We start from the raw sequence: 22,187 nt of genomic DNA on the forward strand, positions 1-22,187 counted from the left end.
ATATATATACACACATACATACACACACACACACACACACACACACACACATATATGGCTCTTTTTGTTTGGTTGGTTAGTTTTGTTTCATTTGGTTTGATTTGGTTGAGACAGGGTCTGACTATAGCTCACACTGGCTTTGAACTCAAAATCCTCCTGCCTCAGTCTCCTCAGTGCAGGTGTGTGTCACCATACACAGCTATGTACAGGCTTTTCATTATGGCCTTTATGACGTAACCTTTCCAGCCTAATTGGTAGACCACTTTCCCTTCCAAAATGTATATTCCAGAAAATAAATGACTGACCTTTAGTTCTGAATGCCCATGCTAGTGGCACTGTTGCACTCAGTGTTCCCTCAGCCTCGATTGTTTTCCTGTGAGCCACCTCTTCCACCTGGCAAACTTTCTTTTTGCTTTTCAAACCTCACTCACTTGTCACATGCCTTTCCAGCCCTCTCACCCTACTCAAGCAATCCCATTATGTTGTAAGCAGTTGTTTTACATACTAGAGTTTGGCCACAGCATAGAAGCAAGTCATATTTCTAGTGTGTAGACCATTTCGTTCATTCATTTGTTCCTTCCTTCAGCACATGTATAATAAGCATCAGCCAAGGACCAGCACTGTTTTAGGCACTAGTAATTCAGCATACAACAAAATGAAGTTCATTTCTGTCCTCTTAATTACCAGGAATTACATTGCTAGTGGGGTGGGAGTGGGAGACATAGTATAAACAAAACTTAAAGACCCAACATTAATATTATGGAGAAAATTGCAGAAGGCGAGGAGTGGTAGAATGATCAGAGTTGCTGTTTTATATGGGTTGGTAAAGCCTCTCTGGTAAGATCACATTTGAGGTAAGATCTGAGAAAAGTGAAGAAGCCAGCCAGAGCATCTGTCTAGCAGAAAGAAGCTCACTCCAGGCCGAGGAGATCAGTGCAAATCCCGAGGGCGAGAACATGCTGGGCATAATCAAAGAAAAGTAAGGAGCCCAGAGCAGGTACAATCAGTGAGGGTAGAGTATTCAGAGATGGGTGTCCTAGAAGAAGGGCCTGCGGGGCTTAGGAGGCCATAGTAAAGACTTTTGAGCTAGGCATGTTGGCCCTGTCTGTAATCCTAGCACTTGAGAGGCTGAGGCAGGAGGATTGCTTCAAGTTCAAGGCCAGCCTGGGCTACATAGTGAGATTCTGTCTCAAAAACAAGACTTTTAAAATAGGGTGGGTTCTGGGATGGTACTAGAACTGGAATAGGGGACACAATCGAATTGGGTTTGGTTTGGTCTTAGAGACACTCTCAGGGTCTCGCTATATTGCCCACACTGGATCTACAGCTGATACCACCGTGGCCGGCTTAGCTTGAATGTTAAATGTGTCTCTCTGGCTTCTGTTGTGGACCCTGTGAGGTATAGTATGAAGTACTAGAAGAATGGTAGAAGTGGGAAAACCAGGAGCATCAGACATTAAATGGGATGCCAGGTAGGCAGTAGGATGAAAAACTGGGGCTGAAGATACATTTGGATTCATCAGATCATATATAGTATTTAAGACTGTGAGGCTGGATGAGATCACCTGGAAGGATCTAATTAAGTTTGTTTTTTTAAATGGTGTTTCCCTTCCTATCTTCCCTGTCTCAGGTTTGGTCTACAGTTTCTAAAGAAATAGTTTCTGTAGTTGTTCATTTGAATAGTAGTCAAAAAGATAAACAGATTTGGAGGAAGTCGGCATCATGCTTGCAAGGTTCCCTAACTTAGCCTGTGGGAGTGAGGAACTCCTCCCAGCCACAAAGACCCAAAGTAGACCTAGGCCCCTAACCGTAGAGAAGTAGAAGTTAGGAATTCCTTTTTCATACTGGAGAGTAGAGAGAGGCTCTTAATGCTCTGACTCTAAATTCCAAAATTAATTAATTATTGGCACCAGGGATCAAATTCAGGATATTGTGATGTGATTGTGAGGCAGACACGGTGCCACTGAACTAAGCCTCTGGCCCAATAGTTTATATTTTAATATAATTTTGGACTCACTTGTAAATTAGAAGGTCTTCAGTATTCCTTAGAAAAATGGAATAGTAAGACTGAAATTGTTAGACTATATTTTGTTTTGTGTGAATTCAAGTTAATGCTGTGTGTGTGTGTGTGTGTGTGTGTGTGTGTGTGTGTGTGTGAAATAAGAAAACAATAGGTTTAACTATTGGCATCTTTCCTTTGCTCTTAGCTTTGAGAGATCCCAGAACCATTTATGTACAAGGAAGAGCTTAGTTGGCCTACCATGTCAGGAAAAACTGACTGTCTCATGATTGAGAGTTAATATGTAAACATGTATTTGTGAGTAGGAATCTGGCCATCCCCATTGATTAATAAAAACATTTTAGCCAGTGATGAGTAGTTGCTGGCCCTCACTGTCAGTGCTGTTCTTTGTATATTCTTCCTGGAGTAAGGATATCTTTGCATTTAACTCTGTTTATGAGAGGTAGTTACCATAAACTGCTCTGTTTTTGTTTCTATGTCAAACCTGTTTCAAATGCTATAGGTAGAGAAAACAGAGGAACTTTTTTCCCTTCGTAGCTCTATGAAGAGTCCTATGTTAATGGGTCAGCTTTTATCCCTGCCAAGAGACTGAATTTCCACAGAATCTCTTGGGAGAAAAAGCTCCAATCTCCAGTACTTGTCCAGCTTTTTCCACTTTTTAAAACTGGAAATTTTCCTGTTTTCCATTTCACTGCCTCATCTTCTGAGACTCCCTTTCAGAATCAACCTGTGTAGCAGCCCCTCAAACCTCTCTCAGCTCTCCCCTCCCTTCCCCCATGCCTGCAAGGCTTGGTGTTTACAGCTTTACCAAGGTGCTGACATTCATATATTTCTCCTTAGTCATTGCTGGTCCTCTCACTGTAGGTTGACTTGCCTTAATCTTTCCTAGGAAATCAGTTGTTCGGGCCTATAATTGTTACTTGTTTTTTCCTAGAATGTCTCACTGAACTCCCTAAACCTGATTATGAAATATAAGTGTTATTTCTGTCCCTCTCTAGTGCGTTGTCTGTCCCTACCAGTCCCCTCACGTCATGAGTAACCCAGTGTTTATTTGGTTTTCCAATTAGATAGGAAACATCTATCTGTTGTGGTTTCTTGTTCTCCCACTCTTACTCTTGCTTTGTTTTGTTTTGTTTTTCCTTGGTATGCTTGATTGAACTCTGGACCTTGTGCTTGCAAGGCAGGTGACAGAACCACTGAGCTTGCTTTGTTTTGTTTCATTTTGGTTTTGGTAGTACTGGGGAGCAAACCCAGAATTTCCTGAACACCAGGTAAGTACTCTCCCATAAGCTACATCCCCAGTGCTCTTATTCTTGTTTTAACCTGTTTATTTTTTTAAACATATTTCATTATTTTTTCCTCTGTGTATTTTTTTATAAAGCATCCTATTCTTTTGTCTTCCCAATCTCTCACTTCTTTTAATCCATTTAAAAAATAAATAGCCACTAAATTTCAGATTGTTTTGAGTTAAATTGTAAACATGAGCTTTATTCTTACTGCTTATGAGAGCAGAAGAACCCATGTTGAATCAGGGCTGTGGTTACCACTGAGATTTCTAGGAAAGTGTAAATGTTCCGGCCATCGCTATGCAATGATTCATGATCTTGGCCTCCCCACGGTGGAGTCATGCTGACTCATTGCCCCAGGTTTGAGTCTCTACATGTGTGTCACTTAGGGATGTTGAATGAGTAATGTTGCCCACTACTCCAACAGAAGGTCTCCTTTTTGTTCACTCTGTCTTTCCTTACATTATTCTCATTGTCCATGATTAAAATGGACTTTCTGGAATTTTGTGTGTCCTGTTTGAAACCCTAAAATATCTTGGAGTCAGTTTTACTATGTTCTCTAAAAGTGACAAGTGTTAATGTACTTTCAAATCAGATCTGGAGACACTGGATTTCTTTCACAAAGAATTTTTCATTGATAGGCAGTTTGCAGTTTCCTCCCCAAGGATTCTAACCTGTGTTAAAAATTGAGGGATCTTGTCGGGTATTGAGGCTGAGGCAGAAGGATCATGAGTTTAAAGCCAACCTGGACTGTACAAGGGGTGATCAAGATACACAGTGAAGTGCTACATTAAAAGGCACATTGCCATTAATCCCCTCAATATATTCCCCATCACTTCAACACTTATCCCATTGTTAGAAAGAACATATCTGTGTCTTCACAAAGTGTGATAAAAAAAATCCAGTGAATGCTGCTCCCAAGTGCCATGCAACAGAAAGGCAGGCTCATAAACATGTTACAGTGTGTGTCCTCATCCATCTTAGTTACAGAATCTGGCACCATGACACTTTGGCTCTTCCCCAAAGGCAAAATTAACAAAAGAGGACTTCTAGAACTGCTTCAGAAAGTGGCAAAAATGATGGGATAAGTGTGTTTCAAGTGAAGAGGAGTATTTAAGGGGGATTAATGTGTCTTCTACTGTAATAAAAATTTTTAAGCATTCACTGTATTTTTACATCACACCTCATATGTAGTGAAACCCTGTCTAAAACAAGTACCATTTGATCCCCAGTAACAAAACAAAGCAAAACAAAAAAAAAGTGGTGTTTTTTTTTTGTTGTTGTTGTTGTTTTAAAGAATTATAACTCATTTAAAAAGCTAAACCAGGGCCAGGGATTTAGCTCAATGGTGCTGCTGCCTGCCTCGCAAGCACAAGGTCCTGAGTTCAATCCCTGGTACCAAAAAAAGAGAGAGAGGAAAATAAAAAGCTAAACCAAAAAGGCCACTGTAAGAAAATCAGTGGGGTGGATGTCTTATTAATAGAGGCAAGAGCATTGAAAATGCTGTTACCTTTGTCCATCTTTATTCAAAATCTGAACTCTGCAAAGAATGGCCCTTTTTCTCTCTCTCTCTCTCTCTTTTTTTTTTTCCCCAGTACTGGGAATCAATTCCAGGAACACTCTACCACTGAGCTACATACTCAGCCCTTTTTTGCCTTTTTATTTTGAAACGGGTTTTGCTAAGTTGCCCAGGCTGGTCTCGAACTTCCTATCCTCCTGCCTTAGCCTTGCAAGTAGCTGGGATTATAAGCATGCCCCCCAGCTGCCTCCCTCTTTAAATGAGAACACAGATAAATTCCTTTGAAACAGTTTTAAGGATTGGGAAAAGCATTAGAGAAACAGTTTCAAGAAAGACAACTAACTCACTCTTTAAAATGGCATACATAGGCTAGGGATTTAGATCAGTGGTTCTGCTGCCTGCTTCACAAGTGCAAGGTCCGGAGTTTGATCCCTGGTACCACCAAAAAAAAAAAAAGGCATACGTGAAATAATTGAACACCCCCAGAAAATGGTAATTAAGTGAGTACTTGAACCAAGGTAGGTAGGCAATACAAAGAGCTGTTCTGTTGGGTGTGGTGGTGCACGCCTGTAGGGAAGGCTGAGGCAGGAGGATCGTCACTGAGTTCGAGGCCAACTTGGGCTACATAGTAAATTCCAGGCCAGCCTGAACTTCAAACAGAAAAGTACTCTTCTAGTGTTAAAGAAGATCACCCAGTCAGACCCTAGCTTAGCTGATTATTGTGATCTCAGGCCAGTTTCTTCCTTGTTGTTAAGGTAAAGGCTATTCGTGGGATTATAGTGAAAATGCAGAGAGCTATGTATGCACACTAGTGCCTGACTCATAGTAAGGACTCAGCAGAATTTAGCCCTTACTACTTCTAGGAAGAATTCAAGAGGAATAGGAAAAGGAGACATCGTAATAGATGACAGAAATTAGGGAGGCGTTCCTGGAAGTGTCAGAGCTGAAACTAAGCCTAAAAGGACCCATAAAGAAAGGGAGATGGGAGCTGGTGGTGTGAGTCAGTGGTAGAGTACTTCCTGGCACGTGTGAAGGCACGTGTGGATGCAGTCTGCACCTCCAGCAAAAACAGAATCGAGATCCTAGGTCAGAGAACTTCAGTGAAAAGAGATGCATACAAACAAACATAAGTGAGAACACTGGAAAAACTTGTCTGATGAAAGGGAATAAATAGAAAATGAAGGTGGCTTAGTACAGCAGAGCCCAGTTATGTAGGGGAATTGGGACTTAAGAGTGTCACAGCATAACCGGCAGGGACGAGTCTGCGGTAGAGCTCAAGGTAGACTGAGGAAGAAAAATAAGACCTGGAAGCCCATTGCTGTGATGGGATGGGTGAGGCTCTGGGCCAGGATGGTAGTAGTGGAACTGCAGGAAACACAGGTTCATTTGAAGAAATGCTGGCCTGTCTTGGTGACTGATTAGATACAGAGGAGACACATGAAGAATGATGGCTCACGTGACCTGAGATTCTTTTGGGAGGCTCAGCATGTTGAGTAGTAGCCTTAAGGGCCAAAGCACCAGAAGTCTGTAGAATCTGGGATCACTTGGTGGTGGTATATTTTGTTGTTGTTTGTTTATTGCTTAGCAAACTTAAGTAATTTCCAAGGAATCCTTTAGTTTTTGTTTGTCCATTTTTGTTTTGTTTTGTTGTGATTTTTTGAGAAAGGGCCTCACTATGTAGTTGAGATTGACCTAGAACTCACTATGTAGCCCAGGCTGATCTCGAGCTCATTGATCCTCCTGCCTCAGCCTCCCGAGTGCTGGGTCAAGGAATTCTTTAAACATTCCATCTTTGGAATTCTTGGAACAGAAATTGACCCTGCTGATGGAAGCCAAAGTGCTAGGAAAGCCATTCCTGTCTTTCCAAAGTAGCTCAGTGATTAAGAAATTAAGCCCATTTCTCACACTGAGCACCACCTACTGTGTGGCTGTGAGTCTTGGACAAATTCTCTAATTCCTCTCTGCCTCAGTTTTTTCATCTATACCATGAAAGGCTTTCTTTTTCTTTTTTCACTGCTGGTAATCAAACTCAGAGCTTTCCCCTTGCACATGCACATGCACTGAGCTACATCCCTGGCCTGAGATGGAGGTGTTGATGGTCAGTCCCCAAGTCAAGGAGATTGTTGTCTTGGAACAATGGCTGCACTAAGGGTTAACTATTAGTGACACTAACATACTCTAACATACTAAGACCTTTTTTTTTCTTTTTGATTTTTAAGACAGGTTTTCACTGTGTAGTTTAGGCCAGCCTTGAACGCACTGTATAGCCCAGTCTGTCCTCGGACTTGCAGCAATCCTTCTGCCTCAGCTTCCCAAGCACTGGGATTATAGGCAAGTGCCACCACACCCAGCCGCTTCTATTTTCTTCAAGAATTGGGAGTCATGCCATGCTGCTCAGGGTGGTGTCAAACTCTTGGGCTCCAGTGATTCTCCTAAGTAGCTGGGATTGCAAGGATGTGCTATCACAATATATTTTTCTTTCTTTTAAATGAACCTTGAAAAGGCCAGGAGCATATGTTTTTTGCCCAGACTAAATGTCAGAATGTCTTGGTCTTCTGACAAGATTTATCTTCTCATCCTGCTACCACAGAAATCTGACCCTGCCTACACCAAACCATTGCAAACGGATGAGTGGCTGGTTTGTCCTGCCTGGACCATGGTGCAGTCTTAACTGTATTCTTATCTTGCTTGTGCAGGTGATTTTCTATGACAGTGACTGGAACCCCACTGTTGACCAGCAGGCCATGGACAGAGCCCACCGCTTGGGGCAGACAAAGCAGGTTACTGTGTATCGGCTCATCTGTAAAGGTACCATCGAGGAGCGCATTCTGCAGAGAGCCAAGGAGAAAAGTGAGGTAAGCACAGGGGAAAGGATAACTCTGCTGGTGGAGAGAATAGGAATTTAGCCACGTTGACTGGACTAACATTGTTTAAGACTCTCTTGCTTTTCATTGGTCATAAAGAAACTAGAATTTCTTCTATATAGAAAGTCATGCCTAAGTCTGTACAATAGCAGTCTTGGCTGCTGCTCTGAGCAGATTGAGTCTGGTGAGGACCCTCAGACACACTCTTAGATTCAGAGAAAGAAGGGTGACATTTTAAAGTCCTAATCCTAATACTTGCTTATCTACATCTGAGTTGTGTGCCAAATTTCCAAAGAAACCAGTTTTCTCCATCCTAATTCAGTACTGTTGGGCTTACTAGCTGTCAGTTTAACAGTCCCAAGCAGATAAGTTCTTACTGTTCTCTCTATTGGACCTGGAGGAGTCAATTGGATAAACAAGAAATGAATAGGGAAATAAGAGGCCTTCCCTGAGGAGCTGATTGAGAGTTGTTTATTCTCTTGCCATATTTGCTTTGAGGGAATGGATGCCTGGAGATAATGTTTTGATCTGCTTTTGTAGATTCAGCGGATGGTGATTTCAGGTGGGAACTTCAAGCCAGATACCTTGAAACCCAAGGAGGTGGTTAGTCTTCTGCTAGATGATGAAGAGTTGGAGAAGAAACGTACGTACTCTAAATAATCCATGCCTATGACCTGGGAGCGGAAGGTATACTTGCCAAGACTGGACAAAGCCAGAGTGTATTCGAGGGTGCATTTTTATATTGTCATTTTTTTATATTAATTTTATTGGTAACATTCAAGGTATACAACAGAATGACATTCATCATTGGAAATTTGCACCTTTACATAATCCATCTTGGTTCTCATTTTTTCCCCATTCCCCTGCCCTCCCTTCAACCCCTCTACCCCTAAATGAAGTCTACAAAGACTTCATTTCCATTTTTTCTTCTCATATTAATTCCATTCCCCCTCTTTCTTTTCCCCTACCTTCCCACTTCCCCTTCCCCCCTTTGAACCTTTTCTTCCTATTTCACATTATCTTTTAGTCCTTAATTACACTCTCAGTTTCTCACACCTAAGAAACTATTCAGTATTTACAGGTGTGTCCTATTTTTTTCACTTGAGTATCGCTTCAGTGTGCATCCATTTAGCTATAAATGTCTCGTTTCTCATTCTTTATGGCTGAGTAGTACTCCATTTTATTTAAAACACACACACACGCACACATTTTCTTTATCCAGTCTCCTGGGCAATTGGGCTGCTTCCGAGTTTTAGCTATCATGAATTATGCTTCTATGGGTGAACATGTATCTCTGTGGTATGATTCTTTTAATTCTTTGGGGAAGATACCCAGCAGGGGAATAGCTGGGTGAAATGGTACTTCCAATCCTAGTTGTTTGAGGTATCTCCATATTGATTTCCACAGTGGTTGCACCAGTCTGCACTCCCATCAGCAATGGCACAGGGTTCCTCTTTCCCCACAGCCCTGTCAGCATTTGTTATGGGTTGATTTTACAGCACTAACCATTCTTTCTGGGGTGAGGTAGAGTATATTGTAACTTTATAGCAAGACCTGAACAAGGATATTTTGTGGAATACAGGGCAAAATTTCATTGTATTTTAAAAGTAAATCTGGGCCAGAGATTTAGCTCAGTGGTGCTTTGCCTGCCTTGCAAGGGCAAGATCCTGAGTTTGATCCCTGGCACCCCCAAAAAAGTAAATGTGACTTCAAATATACTTTCAGCTTACACAGGGAGGGAGGCTATGCCCAACTCCTCAGCAGTAATGTATTTACTATTTTCATAGAGTACTTGAAGGTCTACACTGCTCTAACCATACAAGCCCCTCTCCTACATGTTTCTGGCTTTTCAGAACATTGGGTTTCAGATTTATCCTGTGATGTTCTGAGAACTTCCACAAAAGCACCTCAGAAATAGATTGATATTTGCCAGCACCCTGTAAAAACATTTTTTCATCTGTGCAATACAGAGGTATTAAATGTCTAGACAATAGTTGGTCAGAGGCTAGGGGCAGAGAAAGGCCCATGATCATTGAGTGGAGTCCTAGTTTGAACTCAAAAGCTGTTGAGAATCCAGGAACTCTGTCCTTTCTCTGAGTTGGAAAACCACCAGTTACCTGCCTGAAATAGACTAAAGTCATACCTAGAATGTCAACATCAGAGGATATGGTCCTTTAATTTCAGAGAATAGGGTTATAATTGCCACAGGCACCTCATGATAGTTTTTCTTTGGTAGTAAGACTACGTCAGGAAGAGAAACGGCAGCAGGAGGAAACCAACCGCGTGAAAGAACGCAAGCGCAAGCGAGAAAAGTATGCAGAGAAGGTATTTCCAGGCTGGGGTACTGATAGGGGTTGTGGGCCTGGGACACTTACGGAACAGGCTTCCAGTACACAGCTTGTCATCTCTGTTGCTGACTGGTATACTTCCAGTTGTGTGTGGCTCTCAGCGGCTATGGGCTGAAAGATGTTTGATGAGGAGAAATGCAGCCTTGATAGACCTACACTCCCCTCTCAGATTCACCCTGTTGTATTCACAGTTTGATTATGGAAACCACTTGCCAGTGCCAAACATAAGATCAGTGTTACCTGCATACACTGCTAGATCACATAGGGCAGTGATGGTGAACCTTTTAGCGATCAAGTACCCAGATTGCAACCCAGAACTCACTTATTTATGACAAAGTGCCAACACTGCAATTAAACCTGAATACTGAGGTTTGAGTTTAGAAAAAACAATTGTTACCCAGTGCTCAGTTGCTGGGAGACTGGGCTTGAGTGCCAACAGAGAGGGCTCTGCCTGGCTACTGCAGCCTGTGTGCCGTAGGTTCACCACCACTACATGGGGTCTTAGAAAGGTCCTATGTCCCTTTGGCCATAAGGCCGTAGTTACCAGCCTAGGAGCCTGTTCGTGTCGTGCCATCACTTCCAGTAGATGTACTGGAAGTACATCTTCTGTCTCAGAGTCCAAATCCTTGATTGAACTTCCCTGAGAACAACAGTGTTTAACCTGAAGGGTTCCCCTGGTACTTACTGCTTCTACAAAGCTGAGAAGTCCTGAGAATGAAGAATCAAGGTCCTCCTAGCCTGGGCTGCCATCTCTACTCATTTTGCCAGGCTTCAGTCACTCCACCCTCAAACATCTACCTCTAACCCATTGCTTACCACTGTTTAAAATTAAATAGCTGTAACATTTAGAGAAAATGCCAAAGAAGAAAAAGTGGTTTTCTCACATGGGACAGTAAAGGGATTAACAGTTTGTATCGCATATAACTGCTGCTCTAGCTGCAGAATAAAGAATACCAGTAACCGTATGAATTGCACAGAGATGTACAGTAAGGGTAGATACAGATGCACTGGTGCAGCAGCTGATAAGTACATTCTGTGATTCCAGTCCCTGATCTGTGACATAGCCTACTGAACTTGGTTCTGAAATTGCCAAGTGTACTTCACTCAACCTTTAAGAGCTTTCATGTAAATTTAAGAAATAATGACCGAAGCAACTTATTTATGCCATTTTTTTCTTAGGCATAAATAGGCCCCTTCATTCTCCTTTTGCATATTTAAAACATGCATTTATCCTTTGAATTTTGCTGTAAATCTATAATTGCTCTAAATCTTTAAAAGTATATGTAGGGAGCTCTAACCAGGTGTGTTGACACACATGGTAATTCCAGTACTCTGGGAGGCTAAAGCAAGAGGGCTGAAGTTAGAACCCACTATGAGCAACTTAGTAACTTAATGAGACTTTGTCTCAAAAGAAAAAAGGGCTGGTGGTGATCAGTGCAAGCCTGATGTCCTGGCTACTTGGGAGGCGCAGGTGGAAAGGATCATTTGAGCCTAGGAGTTCAAGCCCAGCCTTCCCCCATAGTGAAGCCTCATCTCAAAAAAAAGTATATATATTAAAATTTATAGATGAGCATATGCTGTAGTTCAGTAGTAGAGGCATATTTAGCCTGTGTGAGGCCTTAGGCTCAATTCCCAGCACCAAAAAGTGTGTGTGAGAAAAAAACAACCTCCTTCACTTCTGGGAGGCTGCATTCATCCTGCCCCAGAAGTGCTGCTGCCCTAGCCTGGCATACCCTTCTCCTTCTGCATGTGGCTCTGGCTCAGCATGGCTGGCCTACCTTTAAACTCTCTATTGGACTAAGGTGCTGCTCAATGATAGCAAGTGTGCTTAGTATACAGGAGGGCCTGGATTCAATCCCCAGCACCTAAGAAAAAGGTAACTCTATAATTATAGTGAAATATCTTTTCCTCCTTCCTTATGAGTTTTTAGTTTGTTACAAAAGGGGCTGAGGGCAATGCCCAGTGGCAGCGTGTCTGCCTACCATACATAAAGTCCTTGGTTCAATCCACAGTAGTGCCACATTGGTGGGGGGGGTTGAGAAATTCATAAAGAATACAAGTTCTGTCACCATTTTCTTTCCTAATTCCATTTTACTGTTGGAGCAAACTGTCATGGTTTTTTCATATATCCTTATCTTTTATGTTCCCAGAAGAAAAAGGAAGATGAATTGGATGGGAAAAGGAGGAAAGAGGGTGTTAACCTGGTGATCCCATTTGTTCCTTCTGCTGATAACTCCAACCTTTCTGCTGATGGGGATGACTCCTTTATTAGCGTGGATTCGGCCATGCCAAGCCCTTTCAGTGAGGTGAGGCTCCTGATGGTGTTCATCACAGCTGTGGGAATACATCCTGGCCTTGCAGAGGGACATGCCGCTGGCCGGCCTTTGTCTCTAGAGTCTTCCTGCTGTGTGGGAGAGGGTTGTGCCATGGGATTTACAAGATGAAAATGTTGAGGACAGGCTAGCTTCTAAGCCCAAGCAGGAGAATCTGATCCTCAGCAGGGAAGCCCAGAGATTGGCTGTGTCCTGTGAACATGTTCTCGGTTGCGGGGGCTGTGGGTGTGGGCACTGAGGGCATTGATGATCTTGACCCCTCCACTTGCAGATCTCTATCAGCAGTGAGCTGCACACTGGCTCCATCCCCCCCGATGAGAGCAGCAGTGACATGCTGGTCATCGTGGATGACCCAGCCTCCTCAGCCCCTCAGTCTCGAGCCACCAACTCTCCTGCTTCTGTCACAGGTTCAGTCTCAGACACCGTGAATGGTAAGTAATCCCTCCATCCATCTGTCTTGTGTACCTGAACCTGCTTTATTACCTCATGGAAAGTGTTGGTTTGGTGATGAGTGAGATTCTAATTCTTTTCTCAGATAAAGAAAACTTTTTTTTTCCCCTTTAACGAAAAGTAGGATGGAGCAAAAAGGAGATTCTGTAGACCTCTTTCCCCCAATATCCATATCAAGGGAAAGGAAGAAAGAGAATGTGTAAGAAAACAATAAATGAAAACTTTACAAAGATTTAAATTTTGTTTTTTAGTTATTTCTGTCTTTTGTAGTTGCCCTAATTTTTTGCTAGTTTTTAATGAAAATCAGCTTTTCTGGGCATTTTCTCACTTTGTTAATGTGAGTCCCAGAGTTCCTGCTATTTCTTGGGGGAGCTCTAAGTTAAAACTTAAAAGAGGGCTTATCAGTAGAATGGCGGAATGCCTGCTTAGTAAGTATAGGGTCCTGTGTTTGATACCCAGCATCAAAGGGAGGAACTTAGAATTGAAGCTGACTGACTGTCCAAGTAGGAAGCACTTTAGTCTATGCAAATGCATGCTAGACCCCAGCTAGCAAGTCCCTGGGGTTCATTCAGTAACGGAATAGTGGAACCCCTCTTCAGAAGCTTGAGAAATCAGGCTGTTAGCTGTTTAGAACTCTTAGTGCTCTGGCACAGCGGCCAAAGACAGACCTAGCAGGAATCCTCAAACAGCCTGAAAAGCCAGTCACAGTGATGCACTTCTGCAGTGTCACCCTGAATCAGGAGGATGGCTTGAGCCCAAGAGTTCTCCACCAGTCTGCACAACGTAATGAGACCACACACACACACATGCACACACGCACACATGCACGTGCCTGCCCTGAGAATCAATCAGCTTTCCCTGTTAGGGGAAGATTCTGTTAACATTTTGGAGAGATTCATTTTTTGCCTCTTGACCATTTGTTCTCACAGGAATTTCCATTCAGGAAATGCCAGCTGCAGGACGTGGCCAGTCAGCCCGAAGCCGAGGCCGCCCCAGAGGTTCAGGAAGCACAGCAAAAGGACCAGGGAAAGGCCGAAGCCGGAAGTCCACAGCAGGCAGCGCTGCTGCAATGGCAGGAGCCAAAGCTGGGGCTGCGGCAGCCTCTGCAGCTGCCTATGCTGCATACGGGTACAACGTGTCTAAAGGTGCAGAGGCCCAGGGTGGCTGTACCCTGTCAGGGTGCAGATGGCACAAGGCACAAAAAAAATCAACAGTGCTTATTAACTGGGAATGGAAACCAAGGGCAAAGACTATGTACTATGTGAACAGAGATATGTTTATACACCCAACAATTCAAATTTATTTTTAGCAAAATAAAATGGTATACAAGAAGCACTGAAGAATCGTATTAGACTGTATTATCAAATGTAAGTGTATTTGGCCCATAGTACAAAAAAGAAAGGTTCACTCTCAACCCCTCAGCAGTACGTGGAAAGACTTCTCATTGGTAGTGATGTTCATTGGTTGGGCAAAGCAGGCAGTTCTCTGTGCATCCTAGCTTGATGCCTGGCTTGGTGGCCAGAGCTGTTTCATGTCTAGAGCCATAAAAGAAAAAAAAAAGGAAAGTTCACTGTTGTCCTGGGAGTCATCATCAAAGAGGAGGGATTTGACTGGGGTCCTTGAAGTGGCAAGGCTTAGGAGGGATGACCATGGCCACTGCAGGAGAACTGCATGAGGACAGAGAGAGGCAGCCTTGTGCCCTCTGGCCAGATTTGTTGGGGAGTAGAGCACATCTGTGAAATGAAGAAGGAGGCCAAAAATAGTGGCACATGCCTGCAATCTCAGTATTGAGGGCGGCTGAGGCAAGGAGCATCACAAATTCAATCCTGGGTAGTTCTCCCAATCTACCTTAAATGAAAAGGACTAGGAATGCAACAACTCAGTAGTAGAGCATCCCTGGATTTAATCACCAGCACCACACACACACAAAAAAAAAAAATTAAGAAGGAAGCATATCACAAAGAGAAGACAAAAAGAGGACCAGGCATGGTGGTACACACCTTTCATCCCAGCACTCGGGAGGCTAAGACTCTGAGGATTGCTCTGAGTTCAAGACCCACCTGAGTTTCATAGTGAGACCCTATCTCAAAAAGAAAAAGAAAAATGCATTAGAGTTTGTAAGCTACTGTTCTCATCCTGTAATGCTGGCATCCCACACTGAGTGTGGGGAGACAGTTTACCCTGAATGTCATACAAGGAAGGCTGAGTAGATGTTATTTTCTCTTTAAGAGATATCCTTCTTAGTGAAAAGATAATTTGATAGGAAGAGTGAGCACATATGCCAATAAGAGGTTGGTGAGGGATTCCCCACCCCTGTGCTCCAGCCCAGACTCTGATAACACCCCAGGTTCCAAGGCAGCTCACCTGTACCTGGTGCTGACAGTCATCCCATCTCTTTCTCTGTTCTCACAGGAATCTCTGCCAGCAGTCCTCTGCAGACGTCCCTTGTCCGGCCTGCTGGCCTTGCTGACTTTGGACCCTCAAGCACCTCTTCTCCCTTGAGTTCCCCTTTGAGCAAAGGAAATAATGTTCCTGGGACTCCCAAGAGCCTCCACATGACCAGCAGCCTCGCCTCAGACTCTCTGGTCCGGAAACAGGGCAAAGGCATCAATCCTTCTGGAGGATGGTAACCATCTGGGCCCACCAGCTTCCTTCAACCAAACCAGGGACTCAAGTCCCACCCTGCAGATGGTCTTTGGATGACTTGCCCAACACAGCGTCTTACATCCTAAGTGTGAGGGCAGAGAGGACCAGTCACAGCAAAGGGAAGACAGGCAGGTGGTTGGTGTGAGCACTTTTTTATCACCTGTTTCCCAAGGAGTGCTCTGGGGCGGCCTATGAGAAGAGGGCCCAAGGACAGGGTTGGCCCCACAGCCTCCCAGATGAACTCTGTGGCTTTATCTCAAACCCCTTACCAAGGAAGGGCCTGCCCTAGATCCCCTGTAGATGCTCAGGCACGCTGTCTCCATCCCCATTCCACTCTTCTGCTCTGATCACATCCCTTGCAAAAGCCCTCCAGGTGTCACAAAGAGCATCCATGGTGGAGAGTTTTCTTAAGTTCATGATTTCCTGTAGGGCTAAGAAGGAAGGAAGGACCTCCTGTGCCTGGTGTCCAAAATGTCTGGACAGCTCCCCAGGTCTCCATAGTCCCATTTGCCACAGTGTCAGCACTGAAGAGAGGGCAGTAAATGCCAAGGACGCTGATGGCTTATAAGGGTGGCATAAAACCAGAGGAAGCAGGAACCATGGGCAGTGGTTCCCTAGCATTTCCTCTGTCCTGCATGGTTCACACCAGGCAAACTTCAGGGCCCACCAGCAACAGTAGCAGCAGCTCCTGCCCAAAGGACTCCCAGAAGCCAGTAAAGAGACCAGGAGCCACCTCAATCAGCAGGACATCCTTACCACCCCTCTTGCAGATTCTCCTTTGCCCATCCCGAATGCACATTCTCCCCACCCTTGCCCTTCAGTCCCCTGCTTGGCTGTATGCACTGTCTGTATTGCACTGAGAAGGGAAGGGGCAGCAGGAGTGAGGTGGAGAGGGTGGAGAGAGGGCAAGCTTGTCCCTGATGCTCTGAGCCCCAGCCCCACCAGCATGAGCTTGCTGGCCTCTCAGAGAGGGGGGGCAGTGTTGGATGGGAGGGGTTCCTGCCTGCCCCCTACTCCCACCCAGTCCCTGGTGGAGCAGGTGCTTCCGAACGCGCCAGCCTCTAATTTGCACACCCGAAAATCACAGAATTGAGTTTAGATAGATTGATTTTTAAACTTTTTTTTTGGGGGGGTTAGAGGTTATAGGGGAATCATTTAATTTAAATCTTTAAGATTCCCCTGCCCCCCTGCCCAAACCCAGACTCCTGTGTACAGATGCTATTTAGAGAGAATCAGAAAAATGCCAAGCCTTTTTTCTCTTTGAATGTGCTATTTTTATAACTGAACTTGTATATATGTATAAAGAGAGACACATCTTTCTTTTACTAACTGGATAAAAAATCTTAAATAAAATGGAGTGAGATAATTTTATGTAAATCAGGGTGTCTGTGGTCTTTGTAGGGCCCTTGGGATGTGGCAGGATAAAGGGAGGACAGAACCCTACCCGTGTCCCATGTTCACAGAGGGCAGGGTTAGTGGAGCGAGGCGTGCTCTGTGGGCACTTCCTCAGTAGCAGTCAGAAGTGGCCATCAGGATGGCTTGATCGAGTGCCTAGAATGCAGCGCCAAGGCCTAGAGCACAGGCTGTCCGTCCATGACTCAGGACCTAGATATGAGCAGCTTGGCCTGGGCCATTGGCTGCTTTCCACAGTGGTACTCTTCATACCGACAGTGTCTCAAAGTTAGCTACACTTGGAGTCCTGAAAGAAAACAGTGAAATGTGTTCCTCGGGGTTCCACAGACAACCAGGCCTTAAAAACTTAGTTCAATGACCAGTCAAGAAAAGAGCACTTGTTCCCAGCCTAGAATAGCAGTCAAATGTTACTGTGACTGAGAACACTGATAGGTTATTGCATCATCTTTGAGCAGGGCTCGTGCCGTTCCCAAGCGAGGTGGCTGGGCAGCCTTCCTAGCCAGGGTTCACTGTGCATGCTCTGGTGGCACCTGGGGGGTCACAAGGGTGCTCCTCTCACGTGGCGCCGTCAATACTCTAGGCCTTGTCTTACTTGCTTGTAAACATGTACAAGGCCTCATACAGTACAAACCAGCAGTTTCCCAGCTAACCGTGCTCTGGCTGTCACCACTGTGGCCGCCTTGACCTAAGTGACTCAGCAGACTCACCAGGGTGTCCTCTCCATTTTGCATCTCCTCAAAACCCCAGTATATTCCTGCTACATACAGCCTTGCTGAGGTTAGCAGTAGCCACCTTTGGGGACCTGACAGCTCTGAAATCCTCAGGCAGTATCTTAGTTACTTTGGTCTTGTTGCTGAGACAAAATACCCGACACCCAGAGTTAAAGGAGGAAAAAGTTCATTTGGCTTACAGTTCAAAGAAGTTTCAGTCCATCATCAGCTGGCTCCAAGGCAGGGCAGCAGAGGGACAACTGTTCATGGCCGCAGAAGACACCAAAAGCAAGAAATGACCTTCTGGCAGAGAGAGGGGCATTGCAGAGGAGAAACAGTCCACGGCACCCACACGATAGAAAACGCAACAAGGGACCTTAGTATCTTCCTGCCTCTTTTACTCAGACTACCGGGATTAGGGTGGTACCAAACCAATCACTCCAGTGTACTGGTTTAGTAATCACATGCCCTTAATCCCAGCAGCATAGCTCTAGAGTAAGCCGCCTCCAAAGTAGCCCCACCTCATTTGCATGAGGCTTTGGGGGACGTCTAAACGCAAACAGAAAGGGGTAGTTCACCTGTGTGATGTCAGTTGGGCAACAGCACCCTCTGTAATAAACAGGAGAGGGATGAGATCACCCAAGCAAGCCAGTGGAAAGCAGTGAAGCACAGACTTCATTCACCTGTGCAGAGGTGAACTGAGGGCAAGAGGCCCACAGTGCCAAACAGACATAAGGCAGAGGTTTTTAATAGGGGATTGGGAAAGGGGTCCGGCGTAGCTGTCACATGTAGGGATCGATGCAAATGTGTGATTGGGGTCCATGCAGTGGTCAAGGCAGAGAAGATGACGCGCTGTATTCTTTTGTCTGTCTGGTCACATCCTGTCTTAGGTTCTCTCTCCGAGACAGCGCAGCCTGCTTCTTGTTGGGGAGAGTGGCGTGTCTTTCTGAGAGCTGCATTTCTCTTTTTTATTTTTTAATCTGCTAAAACTAGCTTGGAGTCAGACAACATATCGATTAACCAAGTCATGGCCAGATGAAACCTGACATCCTCATCTTTTTGTCATAATAGAAAAGAAAAAGCTGGGTGGGAGTGGGGTGCTTCTCAAGGCTACTGCATGCCTGACATGGGGCTGCATGGATGACCTTGGCAGGTACATGCATAACATACTCTAACACCCCCCATTACCTCCTTGCTACATCTGCTCTACAGCTTCACATTGGGGTAGGGGTTTAATGAATATAATTTTTTTTTCTTTTGGTACCAGGGATCAAACTCGGGGCAGCGAGGCAGGCAGTGGCACCTCTGAGCTAAATCCCTGGACCCTACATGGACAACCTATTGGGGAGAAACTTTGAAGGGACTCTTGTTATAGCAGGGAGCACCAGAGAACATCTGCCAAGTAGTAATTGCCTGTGCTCAGATTTGTAGGAACTGGGACAGGAGCCTAAAGAGGCAAGGTTCGAGTATGTCCATGGAGGATTATGCCTAAGTGAGTGAGAGAGGGGAAGCGCTTTGGGCCTTAGAAGGTGATATCCTTTTGAGTCAAAGTGTTTTAAGAATAACAGTGTCTTTTTGAAAACTGGGCAGGACTGCAGCAAAGGAGATCATTTGCATACTGCAGAAGGTAAGAGGAGGGAGGGTGGAAAGAGCAGCTCACAAGCTAAGGCCTGTGAAGTAATGAGGATTTCTCTGAGGTAAAACATTCCACCTCCGCTGAGATTGGTGAATGTCCAGGTCTGTCCAGGTGAAGGCAAAGAGGGTCTATGAGGAGTTGTTGAAAGGGTAGTGAAAAAGGGATCCTTTAAACCCAGGACAGAATAGTGAGTAGTGGACAGCAGGACAGAAGAAAAAGTATATTTGAGTTTGACACCACAGGATGTATGGGAAGGACAATCTGGTTAATGGCATGGAGGTCCTGTACTAGTCCATAAGAGCCGTTCTCCTTGCAAACAGGGCAAGAGATAATGGATTTTAACCCTCTCAAAGCCTGGTCAGGAATAGGACACGGATGCTTTGCAGGGTAGGAATGTCAGGTTTCAGCAGAATGAAGAGAGGTGCTTGGTGAAGTGTCCCATATCCTAGGGTTGAATTCAGGGGAAATGGGGCTGGGGTACTAAAAGAAGCAGGAACGAGAAGGGTGAGAAATGCAAGCTGTACACTGGTCAAAGTGGCAGATAATTTTGTTAGGATGTCTTATTCAAGGGGAGGGACAGAGAAGGTGGGAATAACCCAGAAAGAATGGGGAAAGACTGCTGATCTAATTGACACCAAATTGGTAAGGTTTTACGGATCTGGAAACTGCCATCAGTCCCCACAACAGTGTTGGAAGCAGAGACTGGCCCTCAGAAGGTAGGGTAGAATAGGTGGCCCTGGCATCAATTATAAATGAAATGGACTTACCCTCCACCCCAAGAGTTACCCAAAGCTCAGCATCTGGGAGGTACCGTCAGTCTTTTGCCACCAGTCCAAGAAGGTCTGGGAGAGTGCAGGGGTGGTGGTGGGGGGACCCTGGGAGCAAGCTCCAGGAGCAGATGCCAACAGCAGATAGTCCAACTTTCAGTGTGGGCCCCTGCAGAAGGAACATGGCTTGGAAGGCTTCCCCGGCTGGAGGCATTCCTTGGCCCAGTGACCAAGCTGGTGGCACTTGAAACGTGGTCCTAGAAGGACCCCCTTAGGCAAGGAAACCTTTGGAGTTCCCTTGCTTATCTGCTGACCTTTCAGGCTGGCATGCATATTTCTTAAGGCAGAGGCAAGCTGCTGGTATTCAGAAATACAGTTTATGAATTGCCTCAACACAATTATTAAATACTTAGAAAGCTTGGTTCACTAATTCCTGTTGGGGAGTTTGAGGACCTGCCTTTAATTTTTTTATAACTTTTTGCAAATATCTGGAGCAGATTGAGTAATAAAATGCATCTTTGAAATGAGCTGGCCTTCTGGGCCCCCTGGATCCTGAGCTGTAAAGGGCTGGAGGGCAGCAGCCAGATGGAACATGAACTGAGCCAGATTTTCATCTTTCCTTTGATTGGTCTCCTTCAGTTTATCATAATTGACTGCCCTATGTGCTGCCTTTCACTGCCCCTCAGGCAAGTGATCATATAGTTATGGCTGTTGTGAGCTGGGGATTGTCCCTTTCCATCTATCCACTTAAAATCCTAGTTTGGGTTGGCTCAGGGAACAGCCACAGTGTCCTCCTGGATATTGGGCTCTAGACGCCTGTAGTTGTCTGCATAAGCCTAAGTCAGGGACCAAATGGATTCTTGCTCCTCAGGCAAGAGGCTCAATGGAAGAATAATATTTACGTTATCTTAAGTTTTCAGGAGATTTAGTGAGATATTGAAATTCCTGAACATATCTAGTGGAGTCTATGAAAAAGGAACCCAAGGGTTGATTAATCTGAGAAAGATCAGACAGAGAAAAAGGGACATGAATTTGAACTATTTCCCCTGTGGTCGCCCTGCCTGTCTCCTGGAGTAGGGAAACTGAGGAGCAGGGGTAGGGAAGAAAGGCCACGCTGGAGTCCGCACTTAGTGTGAGAGAGTTTTGAGTGGTCTTGTTAGGGTAGGGAGAAGGGCTAGACTCCAAGGGAAGTGTCAGATAACTGGAGGGATCAGGGACTGGAGCAGAGGGTACTACAGCAGGAGGCCCCAAGGGGAGTGGGGCAGCTGCCTCCGCTGTGGCTGGAGGAGGAGAAGGAAGAAGAGGAGAGAGGCCAAATCTGTTGTCAGAAGGCGTTACGTTCAGAACAGATGGAAGAGAGGGCAGGGACAAGGACAGAAGACTGCTGGGAAGGGCCTTAGGAAGAACATAGAGTAGCAAAGCAACATTGTGTGAAAGATGCCTAGGTATAAGGCACCTCGGGGCCAGGGATTTGGCTCAATGGTTCTGCTGCCTGTCTGGCAAGCACAAGGACCCAAGTTCAATCCCTGTTACCAGAAAAAAAAATTAACAACAACAAAAAAGGCACCTCAGACCATTTACCCGATCACTGGCAATAATTATCTAAATCTTTTAGGACAGACAAATGCACTATCATTTTCTGGCCATTATGAACCATTGTCCAGTTTGTACTGTGGCCCAACTGTATTGCAGATTAGACCCTTGGGCTTCAGATCTGGTAGAGACAGAGGGGCTTGAGATTGTGGAGGTGGCAGGCGGGGGGCAAGAGGGAAGAATGGAAGTCAGCATGTTCCCAAGAGGTACAGAGAGGTAAGGGAGAGCAGCGAGGGTCTTCATGGATGTCTCCAACCAGATCCCAAAGCTGTAAAATGGGAGCAAAAGGCCCAGACAGACATCTCTGTGTTTGGTCAGACACCAGAGGAAAGCAGTCTTCCCCGCAGAGCTCTGACCAGGGCTGGAGTTTAACAGCACAGAGAAACAAGGAGAGCTCTGGGCCAATGGGAAGAGTTTAAAAGGAAGAGAAGGGGTGGGGAGGAAGAGGGCTTGGGAAGGGAAAAGCTGACTTACCCGATCTGAAGCACCTGGTGAGACCTGGCATGGCAAGCGCTGTAGGCTCTGGGATCCGAGGGCGGTCCGTGGAGTGGGGGATTGGGGAAGGGTTAAGGCTCCCCAAAGAGGGCTTTTCACTCTCTCTC

At 45.1% G+C, this 22,187-nt stretch overlaps 1 protein-coding gene across 1 annotated transcript in view; it reads left to right on the forward strand.

Annotated features, from left to right (window-relative positions):
• The window catches only part of Ino80 (INO80 complex ATPase subunit), a 122,475-nt gene extending 105,657 nt beyond the window's left edge, over positions 1-16,818 (forward strand). The window contains exons 30-36 of the mRNA XM_010624714.2: positions 7,522-7,680; positions 8,230-8,332; positions 9,926-10,014; positions 12,188-12,343; positions 12,642-12,801; positions 13,750-13,965; positions 15,233-16,818. Of these exons, the coding sequence (XP_010623016.1) occupies positions 7,522-7,680; positions 8,230-8,332; positions 9,926-10,014; positions 12,188-12,343; positions 12,642-12,801; positions 13,750-13,965; positions 15,233-15,450 (1,101 nt within the window). The 3' untranslated portion in view covers positions 15,451-16,818. The remainder of the gene's footprint in view (positions 1-7,521; positions 7,681-8,229; positions 8,333-9,925; positions 10,015-12,187; positions 12,344-12,641; positions 12,802-13,749; positions 13,966-15,232) is intronic.
• The last annotated feature ends 5,369 nt before the right edge of the window (positions 16,819-22,187 follow it).

The sequence above is a fragment of the Fukomys damarensis genome, unplaced genomic scaffold, assembly GCF_012274545.1.
Source record: "Fukomys damarensis isolate Sample0158 unplaced genomic scaffold, DMR_v1.0_HiC HiC_scaffold_17, whole genome shotgun sequence".
Taxonomy (NCBI): domain Eukaryota; kingdom Metazoa; phylum Chordata; class Mammalia; order Rodentia; family Bathyergidae; genus Fukomys; species Fukomys damarensis.